The sequence below is a fragment of the Heterodontus francisci genome, chromosome 8, assembly GCF_036365525.1.
Source record: "Heterodontus francisci isolate sHetFra1 chromosome 8, sHetFra1.hap1, whole genome shotgun sequence".
NCBI lineage: Eukaryota > Metazoa > Chordata > Chondrichthyes > Heterodontiformes > Heterodontidae > Heterodontus > Heterodontus francisci.
Genome location: NC_090378.1, coordinates 30166928 through 30181950, shown reverse-complemented (window position 1 = coordinate 30181950; position 15023 = coordinate 30166928). Strand labels below are relative to the sequence as shown.

General features: G+C 43.6%; 1 protein-coding gene across 3 annotated transcripts in view; it reads right to left on the bottom strand.

Annotated features, from left to right (window-relative positions):
• The window catches only part of tie1 (tyrosine kinase with immunoglobulin-like and EGF-like domains 1), a 97179-nt gene that overhangs the window by 31799 nt on the left and 50357 nt on the right, over window positions 1-15023 (bottom strand). For all 3 annotated transcript variants that reach the window (XM_068036890.1, XM_068036889.1, XM_068036891.1), the window contains 4 exons: window positions 8376-8520; window positions 6795-6956; window positions 5923-6060; window positions 5284-5571 (listed from right to left, as the gene is read on the bottom strand). In XM_068036890.1, the coding sequence (XP_067892991.1) occupies window positions 5284-5571; window positions 5923-6060; window positions 6795-6956; window positions 8376-8520 (733 nt within the window). The remainder of the gene's footprint in view (window positions 1-5283; window positions 5572-5922; window positions 6061-6794; window positions 6957-8375; window positions 8521-15023) is intronic.

Here is a 15023-nt window from a genome sequence, read left to right as displayed (position 1 = left end):
TTCGATAGCACCTTCCAAACCTGCAAGCTTTACTGCCTAGAAGGATAAGAGCAGCAGACACATAGGTACACTATCGCACCCAAGTTCCCCTCCAAGTCACACACCATCCTGACTTGAAAATATATCGCAGTTCCTTTATTATTGCTGGATCAAAATCCTTGAAATTCCCTTGCTATCAGCACTGTGGGAGTACCTTCAGCACACGGACTGCAGCGGTTGACCTTTTCAAGGGGAATTAGGGATGGGCAATAAATGCTGGCTTTGCCAGTGACGCCCACATCCCCTGAATGAATAAAAGTATGAATGCATAAAGGTTATGTAAACCCATTGATATCGATTCATTAATGGTTTGCAGAAGCTTTGAGTCTAGTTTAGCAGTTAAGTGTGCAAGGAGATTTAAAAATTGAAAATCGAACTGGATTAGAAAATTGGTGTAAAATTACGCCATTCTGAATCAAATAATCAGGTACTGATTATCTACTGCTTATGACCTAGCTGCTACTTAACACCTCGCTGCTTTACCTGACCATGTGAAAAGTTAGGGTGAGACAGCTGGCTATTAAGTAGCAGCGATTCATGTGAACAGCTATGCAGCACGTGGAGATTCAAACTCGTCATAAAGTGTTTAGAAACAGGATGACTGCACATTATTTCTAAGTAAAATAGTGACCAGTTTAGCACCATTCATTGTGGCATTTAAAAATATTTATTTTGTTTGTAATGAGATGCGTCCAAACCTGGAACAGACTTGCCATGGAATTCATTGGGCAGAATTTTCCATGTAAGCTTCAGGACCCTGCCTTCAGGCTCAAATGTAAGTCAAAAGCCTGCACTGTGCAGGGAACAGTCACTCATCTGTGATTTTCCCCGAATGGGCCAATTAATGGCCAGAGGGCGGGCTTGCTGTCCAATTAAGGATAGCAGACAGGCTCTCGAAGCTGGAGGGCCAATCAGAGGCCTTCCAGCTTGGAAGCAACAGCAGGATGCCATTGCAGGTAAGTGAGGGAGAGGGCGCCCCAAAATGGAGGCACCCTCTCTCCAACGTTTTAAAATTTAAAATAAAAAAAGATCCAGCTGACAGGCCACCACTTGGAGGTGGGAGGGGGAATCCCTCCACAGGGTGGCCTGTGGCTGCTCCTGAACCTAGGCAGGCAGGAGGGGCCCTCTAAGCCTGCCTTGAGCAATGGCCCCTCAGTCTGCTGCCAGGACGCCACCTTCTGGCAGCTGTACTGTCCCCCCATCACTTATGGGGACCTAGAGGTCGAATGGAAAATCCAAGTCAGCGTTCGACAATTGGCCTACAGTGGCCATTAACAGGGTAAATTGGCTTCTTGCCACTTGCGGGCGGGTAGCCCTGCTCCCCTGCCATCCCGCCTCCGGGTAAATGGCCCAGAGAGTGGGATAGCACCAGGAATCAGTACGTCAGCCAGCTGGCGGCACTATTTTTAGCGCCTGCCCGTTTCCTTGCCCGCCCCAGATGGAGCCTAAAAATTCAGCCCATACCACAGAATTTGCCCTTGAGGTGCTGTAAAATTCTTTGGGAACCAGTGGTTGCGTTGCATCCAAGGCAGCGATTGGCATATCTCTGCCAAACTGCAGAAGTCACCCCATTCCAGAGAATTAAAGGTTAGTCCATTTAATAGACACTCTTTTGTTAGTTGGACAGAGGGGAAATTTCTCCTTGTTAGATGGTAAAATGGCATCTGCTACCACAGAATAGTTTTTGTTTGTTAAAATATTCACACAAAGTGCTATATATATTGATCAGTTGAGGGAAGGTTCCCAGTATTGCTATTTCTGTTAACATAGCAACAGAGAGACATCTGCAAGACAGAACCTTTGTTCCATTTCAGATTTATGTGAGTCGTAGCTGAAAGATGGTGTTTCTTGGGTTAGATGGAAGGCAGCCACCATTTTAACAATTTTGACATGGTTTAAATCCACCCTGCGCGCAGACCAACTAAGGGAAACTAGTCAATCATAAATGTATGCACCCTACCTTCAAGGGGAAATGTGTTATGAAAATGGTACTTTTCTATATGGGCTGCTGTCTATCAATTGTGAGCAATAGCTATAAACCAAGACTGAGTAGTTTTGTGCATCTACAGGTTTCAATACGACACGAGAGGTTTTAAAAAAGATCCTAATTTGCCAGACTCTGATCATATACGTAGCTTCTGCCAAAGGTTTCCCTTCAAAAGGGCAGAGGGAGGCCAAAATAGCTGCTCTATGTATATTGACAGAATTGTATTGTACAGCCTAGTTTCAAATCTTCCATTTGACCTTCTTTATCTTCTCATTGGTAACCTTGACTAGAAATATGGCTTTTAAACAGGAAAATAGAAAACTATAGATCATATGGTTTCAGTGAAAATACCTTAAAGGGATAAGCAGGTATATATTGAAAGCTTTTTGCCATTTATATTTTGACCTTACATATTCTATGAAAAGAATAATAACTATAGGGATCACTAGTGTTCAATGTTGATGTGCAAGAGCAAACTGTAATAATTCTTCAAAATGTTCATAAAAGTAATAATTCCCTTTACTTCATTTCTTTTTCTAAACTTTCCCCTCATTTATTCTCCGTGTGTGTGTGTGTGTGTACTCACTTTTTTTCAGGTTGCTGTCTTTATATCCTATAAGCCTCCTAGGTCAGCAATGCCAGGTGCTGATTCCTGAATTTACAAGTATATCACTCAACTGCATTGTTTGGAGACAGGCTATGGAGCAGTGCACTTGACAAGTTTGTTCGCAACACAGGGAATTGGAAACTGATGCCAATGGCAGAGGTGATCTTCCTGGGTAGATGGGGGAACATGCTGGTTACAAAATTAGGGAATTGGGTGGCGTAGTGGATTAGACATTGGGTTCAAATCCAACTCCTACTGATGAGATGAAAGGCTTCTCTACTTGCTGGCCAATGTGAAACAAGTTTGAGCAGTCCCTCTGCAGCTCCTTGTGGGTATAGGCTCACAGCATAAAACTATCCTTATTCATCAATATTTGGTAATCTCAGCCAAAGAGACTATCGGATGGTGCATATGGGGGCTACCCTTCTGAGCCTGGGGCTAAGGCATGTTGTTGGTGTAGTGTTAAATAAGCTTTACACTGCATTTGGCAATGTTACATCTGACCTGTGAAGGTTTAATGTGAGTGCTTGGGAAGATTTTCATTTCCAGTACGCTAACATTTCTCACCTTGATGAGCATGATAATAAAAATAAAGTTAAGAAATATGAGAGAATATGACCACCTATCTGATTTGTCCCTTCCCCATGATAAGGAGATGTTGAGCTTTCATTCAGTGCCCTGATGTCATTATAGAAACGTACACAGAAACATAGAAAATAGGAGCAGGAGTAGGCCATTTGGCCCATCGAACCTGCTCCACCATTCATTATGATCATGGCTGATCATCCAACTCAGTAATCTGTTCCCGCTTTCCCCCCATATTCTTTGATCCCTTTTGCCCCGAGAGCTATATCTAACTCCTTCTTGAAAACATACAATGTTTTGGCCTCAACTGCTTTCTGTGGTAGCAAATTCCACAGGCTCACCACTCTCTGGGTGAAGAAATTTCTCCTCATCTCAGTCCTGAAAGGCTTACTCTGTATCCTTAGACTATGACCTCTGGTTCTGGACTCCCCCAGCATCGGGAACATCCTTCCTGCATCTACCCTGTCAAGTCCTGTTAGAATTTTATAGGTTTCTACGAGATCCCCCCTCACTCTTCTGAACTCCAGCGAATATAATCCTAACCAACTCAATCTCTCCTCATACGTCAGTCCCGCCATCCCAGGAATCAATCTGGTAAACCTTCGCTGCACTCCCTCTATAGCAAGAACATCCTTCCTCAGATAAGGAGACCAAAACTGCACACAATATTCCAGGTGTGGCCTCACCAAGGCCCTGTATAATTGCAGCAAGATATCCCTGCTCCTGTACTCGAATCCTCTCGCTATGAAGGCCAACATACCATTTGCCCTTTTTACCGCCTGTTGCACCTGCATGCTTATCTTCAGTGACCGGTGTACGAGAACACCCAGGTCTCGTTGCATATTCCCCTCTCTCAGTTAATAGTCATTCAGATAATAATCTGCCTTTATGTTTTTGCTACCAAAGTGGATAACCTCACATTTATCCACATTATACTGCATCTGCCATGCATTAGCCCACTCACTCAACTTGTCCAAATCACCCTGAAGCCTCTCTGCATCCTCCTCACAACTCACCCTCCCGCCCAGTTTTGTGTCATCTGCAAATTTGGAGATATTACATTTAGTTCCCTCATCTAAATCATTAATATATGTTGTGAATAGCTGGGGTCCTAGCACCGATCCCTGCAGTACCCCACTAGTCACTGCCTGCTATTTGGAAAAAGACCCGTTTATTCCTACTCTTTGTTTCCTGTCTGCCAAACAATTTTCTATCCATCGCAATACACTACCCCCAATCCCATGCGCTTTAATTTTACACACTAACCTCTTATGTGGAACTTTGTCGAAAGCCTTCTGAAAGTCCAAATAAACCATATCCACTGGCTGTCCTTTATCAACTCTACTAGTTACATCCTTGAAGAATTCTAGTAGATTTGTCAAGCATGATTTCCCTTTCGTAAACCCATGCTGGCTCTGGCCGATTCTACCACTGTTCTCCAAGTGCTCTGCTATAAAATCTTTGATAATGAACTCTAGAATTTTCCCCACTACCGACGTCAGGCTGACTGGTCTATAATTCCCTGTTTTCTCTCTATCTCCCTTTTCAAATAGTGGGGTTACATTAGCTACCTCCAATCTGTAGGAATTGTTCCCTGGTCTATAGAATCTTGAACGTTGACCACCAATGCATCCACTATTTCTAGGGCCACTTCCTTAAGTACTCTGGGATGTAGATTATCAGGCCCTGGGGATTTATCGGCCTTCAATCCCATCAATTTTCCCAACACCATTTCTCTATTAATACTGATTTCCTTCAGTTCCTCCCTCTCACTAAACCCTGTGTTCCCCAACATTTCTGGTATGTTATTTGTGTCCTCCTTTGTGAAGACAGAACCAAAGTATGCATTTAGTTGGTCAGCCATTTCTTTGTTCCCCATAATAAATTCCCCTGTTTCTGACTGTAAGGGACCTACATTTGTCTTCATGCCATTCTAACAGTTTTAAAAACTTTTGTATAGAATATTGCAGATCTCAATTCGTTAAAAGCCACTGGAAATCCCTCCCTTATTTTCCAGGTTTTATTGTATGGAAAAACTAAAAAGCTGTCCGGAGTTCCAGATTACCTCCATCCACTTGCACCATGACGGAGTCAGACGGTGGCCCTAGGCTGCCACAATGGTACACCAAGACATCCACCTTGTATGCATTTCCAGGTTGCAGATTGGTTATCTGTGTGGACCGCACCGAGAGGGGCTGCACTCGAACCTCCCTCTTAATAGAATTCCTAGTGCCAGTCACTCGGACGACGAACCCGCTTCCAGTCTCGTGATCTTTAGAGATATTCCAGCTGACGGAGATGGTGTCCCTGCTCTCAGCTAAGACCCGATCAATCTTCACTACCGTGGTGGGTTCTAAAAAAAGGGAAAGGAATGAAATTCTGCTGTATTTTGTAAATGGATATAAGAATAAACAAGGCCAGGATGGTGTGGTGCCAATGGAGAGATAGCAAGGACATTTACATCAGATGCATAGTATAAACTGCGCAAAAGCTGACACGAATACGCAGATCTTGTGGAAACGTGACATTATCTCTCTAGGAGACATGCTAATTATATGGCTGCTGTACCCATTAGTGATTACAGACTAATGAATGAACTGACCACTTTAGCTACTGTGTAATTTACATATTTCAGAATTTGCACTGGGAGATATTATTTTGTGAGATGGATTAGTAACAGACTCCATTAAACAGTCAAACTTACCTGGGCAATCAGTTTCTAAGATAGCATCAGGACCTGGGGGTCCCTCGCCTCCCTCTCCCGGCCGAGTGAGCTGTACTCGAACCAGATAACTTGTTGAAGGTTTCAAATTCATCAGTGTGATTGGCTCATTATTATCAACTGAAATAATGCAGAGAAAACATTTCTTAGTTTAAGTCAAGACGTAATTACGTTCCATTAACCAATCTATGGCAGTGTCTTTTGTGGGCACTCTGGGAAGCGTTTGCCTCAATAGTCACATTTGATTTCTATTTTTTGCCAATCTGCAGTCTGTTGCAGTCTGTTACAACCTGTGTGCAAACAACAATGCAGAATAATGCCCACAGCACCATTACTGACATCACTAGGTTTGCTCAAGGAGAATACTCCCCATCTGAACTTGGAAGAAGTGGAAAGGTTCTGTGCAGCATGAGAGGGGCTCTGTACCCACCAGCCAATACCTGCAAAGCCACATCTGCAAAGCCACACTAGGTTTAATGCATGCGGAGGCTCCAGTTATCCCCACCCCTTTAATTGCACTTACGCATTAATGTTCTCTCACACATTGCTTGTATACTCCCTACACTTGCCTTAATATGTATCTGTGAATAAATATATAAATGAACTGACCTAGGAAGTTAGAGTGAATTTATCATATCACTGCTCAGGCAGAATTTGCACTGTTTAACCACATATAGCACAAAGGTGCATTTTAAGGGAAGAACTAAGTGCAAACCTGAAACAGCCCACTAGAGGGCACACCTAATCAAGTGTTTTCTCTGCTAATACCCTTTCATATAAAGTTCTCAAAGATTTAAATAACCTCCTATCCCCTACTGTTCTTTGTTAACAGCACTTCTTTTGTATGACTTTACCTACAATTGAAGACCATTGAGCACCACTGTCATTTGGCTTGTAGAGAAGTTTAACTGATTTCACTGGTCCATCTCCAGTAAAATTCACACTGTTTGGATTCACTTTTAGTTGCTTGCTTTTCTTTTCCAGGATTCTTGGTATGCTTACTGGGGTAGGAGGCACTGGAACAAAAAATAGCATTTGTTTTTGAAATGAGGGAAAGAAACCTGACAGATGATTCATTGGTGCAACCACAAACAATGTGACAAAAGGCATCTATGGATGACTGTTCAACAACTCTGAGCAGTTGCTCAGAACAGGCAAAGCTTTGGGAAAGGATGCCCAATTAAGGAAGGTGGTAATCTCATGTTGATCAATGAAGAATAATTTTGAACTCCCACTAAGATTTCAGCTAAATTTGATTAAACTCATTCCAATTCAGACCATCAGATCGAAGAGACTTTCAGCACCTCAGTCTGATTGGATCCCAAGTTCAGGGACAGAGTTTCCACTCACTGCTTTTCTCCTTTTTTTTGTCATTCAAGGATTTGTCTGCTAACTCACACATTACAGTCATAGAGAGATACAGCACCAAAACAGGCCCTTCAGCCCAACTAGTCAGCGCCGACCATCAACCACCCATTTATACTAATCCTACATTAATCTCATTTTTCCCTCTCACATCCCCACCTTCCCTCAATTCTCCTACCACCTACCTACACCAGGGGCAATGTTTACAATGGCTAATTTACCTATCAACCCGCAAGTCTTTGGCATGTGGGAGGAAACCCACACGGTCACAGGGAGAACTTGCAAACTCCGTACGGGCTGTACCCAGAACCAAACCTGGGTCGCTGGAGCTGTGAGGCTGCGGTGCTAACCACTGCGCCGCCCTAAAATTCCAGATCGATTAATTGAATCCAAATTACACATTTGGATCACGTGGGTCTTGAACGCATGTCCCCAAATCAATACCCTGGATTTTCAGATTACTAGTTCAGGGACAATACCACTAGGCCATCACCTCTGCAGTTCAATACTTTCGTGATCACCATTAGATTAGCCTTTTTGTTTTAATTCCACATTTTTATTAATTGGATTCAAATTTCACCATCTGCTGTGGTGGGATTCAAACCCATGTCCCCCAAATTACTAGCCCAGTGACAATACCACTACACCACCACCTCCCCTTGACAAGAATAATTTCACAGATCCGGCACAGTTCCATTTAATCACCTTTTGCTTAAACAAAGAAACTCAGCTACTCCTCACCTATTGAAAATCTCTAGAAAATAAAATCACAAGGCATTAAAAAGGAAGAGGAACTCCTTTCCATCTACAGAACCCATTCCCCCTCAGTGCAGCTCACAAATTCAGAACTATTGTGCACGACAGAGCTATTAGCTGTTCTCTCCTACACTTCATATGTAGCTAACATTGAAACTTAAACAGCATGTTACAGATGTGGTGGGATTTGTCAGAATTAGAAGCACCATGTTTGCAATAACGATGCCACATATAATCACATTTTAAAAGACTCCATATATCAACACAAATGTGAAAATCAAGTCCCAAAGGATTAAGGCTTTGCAGTCTCCTACCTTTAACAATGACTTTGAACCGCCGAGAGTCAGTGCCTGTGGATGTACTGACTCTGCACTCCCATACACCTTCATCCCGTAAACTGATCTGTGGCAATTTGAATTCTGACGTGGTTATATTTCCTTGCATGATGGATTTAGTTGCCTGAGAGGAAAATACATAGTACATTGGAATTCATTTCAGATCATTTCTGACAATATATGATAACTCTTACTGACCCACTTATTTGCGGTATAAAATGGACCAGCACACAATAACATAGTAATTAATCGGCACAGTGGCGCAGCGGTTAGCACTGCAGCTTCACAGCTCCAGCAACCCGGGTTCGGTTCTGGGTACTGCCTGTGTGGAGTTTGCAAGTTCTCCCTGTGACCATGTGGGTTTCTGTCGGGTGCTCTGGTTTCCTCCCACAGCCAAAGACTAGTAGGTTGTTAGGTAAATTGGCCATTGTAAATTGCCCCTAGTGCAGGTAGGTGGTAGGAGAATGGTGGGGATGTGGTAGGGATTAATGTAGGATTGGTATAAATGGGTGGTTGTTGGTTGGCACAGACTCAGTGGGCTGAAGGGCCTGTTTCAGTGCTGCATCTCTCGATAATCTTTCAAATTATTTGATTTGCATATCTATAACCTTATTCTCCAAAATAGTAAGGAATGCCATACAGTTATACAGTGCATTCTCCCTATATGTAATGAGAATAAACATTCAATCGACCAGGATCAATCTGTACTGCTGTGTAACCTGCTACTTACTTAATTTGAGGGCACACAGAACCATGGAGAGCCAGATCTGCAATCCTCAACCCACTGTGTATCCTACTTAAATGAACCGCTATGGGAAGAGGCCTGAACAAGGACGAGGAATCTTCTTTAAGAAAGTAGAGAAGAGCATCAGACAGAATGCTCTCCCTGGACTGTAGTAATGTGCATCCTAGTGGAAAGCTGGGACCATCGATGATGGTGACCTGGTAGCACATTATTGACCACACCCCTGTACTGCCTAGGGCTGACTCTGGGCACATCAGGAGCTGCACTATATAGCTGCAGTCTCAGGAAGATCAGGAGCAATTCAGGCCTTAAAGGTAGCAATATCATTAAAGAAACAGATACAGTAAATGACAATGGGAGAGCCTGAAAGACTTTTTTGCAGGAATTATACGTGAACACATTCTGATAAAGAATGATAAGCTTCACATTAATGTATCCATACCAGAAGCAACGATTTGCATTTTGGTTAGTCTAAATTGTTTAAAGGTTTCAATCCCCTGTGAACATCTTGGTGCTGCTGTGCCATGGCTGGGATGGGAGCAACACCTGAAGCAGCAGCCTAGCAACCCTGCAATCTGCCTTGGGTCAAGCTGGTGTTACGGACAGGTAGAAAGGGGTGTGGGTGGATCCTTCTGTTCACCTCCCAACTGACCACAATTGTGTTTTGTTAAAAATGATGCATTAGCCCCTGAGCGTCTTTTGGGTCAAATAAGCAGACAAATGACAGGTTCTCTTGTAGGTTAAAAAAGGATTATCATTTTTTTTACGCAATTCCCGAAATGGTCACAACCTCACCCACGCACCCATTCACTCACACACATATACACAAGAATAGATAGAGAGAACAGGGTAGGAAGTAGTTTAAAGTCAAAAGTGAGGTAAGTGTTTGTGGTTTACAGTAAACCTGTTGAATCTTCTTAGGAGGCAAGTCTTTTTAAAGGTGCAGGCCTGGGTGTTTGTAGTCTTGAACTTGTTGTGGTGTTGCAGAGTTCTAGTGGTTATAACTCTGCACAAAGCTTATGCTGTTTATGTTGTTACCTTCACAGATGGAGAGTCTTAAAGTCACTGTATGATGTCTCTGCTGTAGTGGTTGTTATTGTTCAGCAGGGTTCTTTTTGCTTGGCTGGATCCCTTCCACATCCTCAGATTGGACTGACATTCTGAGGTGTTGGCTTGATCACCCCTCGCTCTCCAGAGGGCTACCTTTTTTTTAGGTAAAAATCCATTGCATTAAAGATTCTGTTAGGAGACACATGGCCCTCTCCCCTGTTGTGACACTCAATGGGCTAGGATATGATAACCATGGCTATTGATTGATGTCTGAATGGGGACCATTCTGGTAACATAGTTTTATTTCATACATATTCATCTGGGTTTGGGCTGTGAGTCAGTCTGTCTCTAGAATCCTTTGTTAATTCATTCATGTTGATAAAAATCATTAATATGCGATAGTCCTTTTTTCAATTTCAAAGGGGTTCTCCCCAGACCTATTTCAGACGAGGTTAATGAGTTCTATCTCTGCAGACAGGTTTGTTGACTTCCAGTACAGGAGAGGTCATGTGACCACTACTCCATTTTGATTGTGGTACAAGTATCCATGTTCTTGTGGTTGTATTTAACAGTTTACGTTTTACTTCATAATTCTTCCATTTCATTGTTTATTTTATCATGGCTCCTTCTGTGCATGACACTGGTAAGAAGTGCACTGTGGTACCAGGCACAGTGTAGTACGAAGAACGATAGTACAGGAATAGCAGGAGGGAAGGGACCTTCACTTTTTATTGCAGGTGGGAGAGAAAGAATGAACAAACAAACAATCGTGCATTTATATAGCACCATCCGTGACCTCAGGATGTCCCAAAGTCAATGAAGTACTTTTTGAAGTGTAATCACTGTTGTAATGTAGGAAACACAGCATTTGCGCACAGTGGCGCAGTGGCGCGCACCGCAGCCTCACAGCTCCAGCGACCCGGGTTCAATTCTGGGTACTGCCTGTGTGGAGTTTGCAAGTTCTCCCTGTGTCTGCGTGGGTTTCCTCCGGGTGCTCCGGTTTCCTCCCACATGCCAAAGACTTGCAGGAGACTTGCAGGTTGATAGGTTAATTGGCCATTATAAATTGCCCCTAGTATAGGTAGGTGGTAGGGAAATATAGGGACAGGTGGGGATGTGGTAGGAATATGGGATTAATGTAGGATTAGTGTAAATGGGTGGTTGATGGTCGGCACAGACTCGGTGGGCCGAAGGGCCTGTTTCAGTGCTGTATCTCTAAAAACTAAAAAAAAAAGCAAATTAAAAGGTGATTATGATGTTGGTTGACGGGTAAGTATTAGCCAGGACACTGGGGAGAACTTTCCTGATCCTCTTCAAAATAGTGCCATGCGATCTTTTAGGTTCACCTGAGAGGGCAGATGGAGTGTCGGTTTAACGTCTCATCTAAAAGACGGTGTGTGGTTGAGGGGAGAAAGAGATGTTTCCTCTGTGGTGGGGAAACCGCAGGGTTAGTTCGACAGTTTACTCTCATTATATGTAAGGAATATACACTGTGAAACTGTATAGTATTCCTTTTATCTTGTTCGTGGCTCAGGAAAAGTCCCAAGTGAATGACTTCAGCACCTTTTAAGGAGGCTTGTGATTGATTAATTTTGTCTGTCTTCAGATAAGCCACGTTTCAAAAGGAGAGTGTTGTGTGGAAGGGTGCGGTTTGGCACAAGAATAACTTGCACTAACTACAAAGCACCTATAACATAGAAAAATGCCTCAAGGCGCTCAAAAGGATTTGAGGAACGACAGGTACCAAGCCAAGGAAGGAAAGACTAGAAGGGGATGACCAAAAGCTTGGTTAAAGAGGTAGGTTTGAAGGAAGGTTAAAATGAATGTGACAGAAGATAGAGGGGTTTAGGTAGGGATACACTGTGGAGCATCTGCGAGGCTGAGATAATTGTGGATAGCACGTACAGGGACGTGGTCACACCACAGGTAAAGACAGCTCAGGCAGAAAGGACATGGGTGACCGCCAGGCAGAGTAGAAGAACTAGGCAGGTAGTGCAGGAGTCCCCTGGGTGCAGCTCCCTTTCTAACAGATATTCCACTTGGGATACTGTTGGGGGAGATAGCTTCTCAGGGAAATGCAGCGAGCCAAGTCTGTGGCACCATGGGTGGCTCAGCTGCACAGGAGGGGAGGAAAAGGAGTGGAAGGGCTATAGTGATAGGGGATTCTATCGTAAGGGGTACAGATAGGCGTTTCTGTGGCCGCAAACGTGACCCTAGGATCGTATGTTGCCTCCCTGGTGCTTGGGTCAAGGATGTCATGGAGCGGCTGCAGGACATTCTGAAGGGGGAGGATGAACAGTCAGAGTTCGTGGTGCACATTGGTATCAATGACATAGGTAGAAAGAGGGATGAGGTCTTGAAACAAGAATTTAGGGAGCTAGGTAGGAGATTAAAAAGCGGGACCTCAAAGATTGTAATCTCTGGATTGGTCCCGGTGCCACGTACTAGTGAGTATAGGAATAGAAGGATAGGGCAGATGAATATGTAGCGGAGGAGATGGTGCAGGAGGGAGGGCTTTAGTTTCCTGGATCATTGGATCTGTTTGTGGCAAAGGTGGGACCAATACAAGTTGGACGGGTTGCATCTGAACCTGAATGGGACACACATCCTTGCTGGGAGGTTTGCTAGTGCTGTTGTGGGGGGTTTAAACTAATCTGGCAGGGGGATGGGATACAAAGTGGAGGTACAGTAAGGGGTAATGCTCAGTCACATATAGAAGAGAAACAGAGTCAGTCTGAAAGGCAGAGCAAATATAGACCTGTTAAGGCACAAGTGAAAAATGCAAGGCTGGATTGCATCTATTTTAATGCAAGGATTCTTACTAGTGAGGCAGATGAATTGAGGGCATTGATTAGCACATGGGATTATGATTTAATTGCTATTACAGAGACATGGTTGAGGGAGGGGCAGGACTGGCAGCTCAATATTCCAGGGTATAGAATCTTCAGGCATGACAGGGGAGGGGATAAAAGAGGAGGTGGCATTGTACTGTTGATCAAGGAGTCAAATACTGCAGTAAGGAGGGATGATATCTTAGAAGGTTCCTCAAATGAGGCCATATGGGTAGAACTTAAAAACAAAAAGGGGCAATCACTTGGCTGGGAGTGTACTACAGGCCTCCAAACAGTCAGGGAGAGATAGAGGAGCAGATATGTAGGCAAATCTCAGAGAGGTGTAAAAATAATAGGGTAATAATATTAGAGGATTTCAACTTCCCTAACATCAACTGGGATAGTCTTAGTGCAAAAGGCTTAAGGGGGGTGGAATTCTTAAAATGCATACAGGAGAGCTTTTTGAGCCAATACGTAGAAAGTCCGACTAGAAAAGAGGCAGTACTGGACCTAATCCTAGGGAATGAAGCTGGACAAGTGGTAAAGTGTCAGTGGGGGAGCATTTCGGGGATAGTGACCATAACTCTGTAAGATTTAAGGTAGTTATGGAAAAGGACAAAGACGGACCGGAAATAAAGGTACTGAATTGGGGTTGACCGATTTCAGTATGATAAAACAGGATCTGGCCAAAGTGAACTGGGAGCAGCTACCTGTAGGAAAGTCTACATCAGACCAGTCATTCAAAGAGGAAATAGTGAGAGTTCAGAGTCAACATGTACCCGTTAAGGTGAAGGGTAGGACCAACAAGTCTAGGGAATCCTGGATGTCAAGGGATATAGAGGATTGGATCAGGAAATTCGGAGCACTGAAAACAGCGGAGGCATTACAGGAGTATAGAAAGTGTAGATGGGTACTTCAAAAAAAAGTAATTAGGAGAGCGAAGAGGGGACATGAGAAAACACTGGCAGGCAAGATAAAGGAAAATCCTAAGGCATTTTATAAGTATATTCAGGGCAAGAGGATAAGCAGTGAAAGAGTAGGGCCCATTAGGGACCAAAGTGGCAATCTGTGTGTGGAGCCGGAGGATATAGGTGAGGTTTTAAATGATTACTTTTCATCTGTGTTCACTATGGAGAAGGAGGATGTAGCTGCAGAGATCAGGGAGGGGGATTGTGATATACTTGAACATATTAGTATTGAAAGGGAGGAAGTATTAGATGTTTTAGCGGGCTTAAAAGTGGATAAATCCCCAGGCCCAGATGAGATGTATCCCAGGCTGTTATGTGAGGCAAGGCAGGAGATAGCAGGGGCACTGACACAAATTTTCAAATCCTCTCTGGCCACAGGAGAGGTCCCAGAGGACTGGAGAGCAGTGAATGTGGTACCATTATTCAAGAAAGGTAGCAGGGATAAACCAGGTAATTACAGGCCGGTGAGTCTAATATCAGTGGTTGGGAAACTATTGGAAAAAATTCTGAGGGACAGGATTAATCTCCACTTGGAGAGGCAGGGATTAATCAGGGATGTCAGCGTCAGCATGACTTTGTCATGGGGAGATCGTGTCTAACTAACTTGATTGATTTTTCGAGGAGGTGACTAGATGTGTAGATGAGGGTAAAGCAGTTGATGTAGTCTACATGGACTTCAGTAAGGCTTTTGATAAGGTCCCGCATGAGAGATTGGTTAAGAAGGTAAGAGCTCATGGGATCCAGGGCAATTTGGCAAATTGGATACAAAATTGGCTTAGTGGCAGGAAACAGAGGGTAATGGTCTCAGTTTCAACACCTCAGTTTCAAAATTCTCAACCTTGTTTTCAAATCCCGTCCTTATCTCTGTAACCTGCTCCAGTCCTACAACCCTCTGAGATCTGCGTTCATCTAATTCTAGTTGAACATCCCCGATTTTAATCACTCCGCCATTGGCGACTGCTGTCAACTGCTTAGGACCTAAGCTCTTGAATTCTCTCCCTAAATCTCTCCACCTCTTTATCTCTTTCCTCTT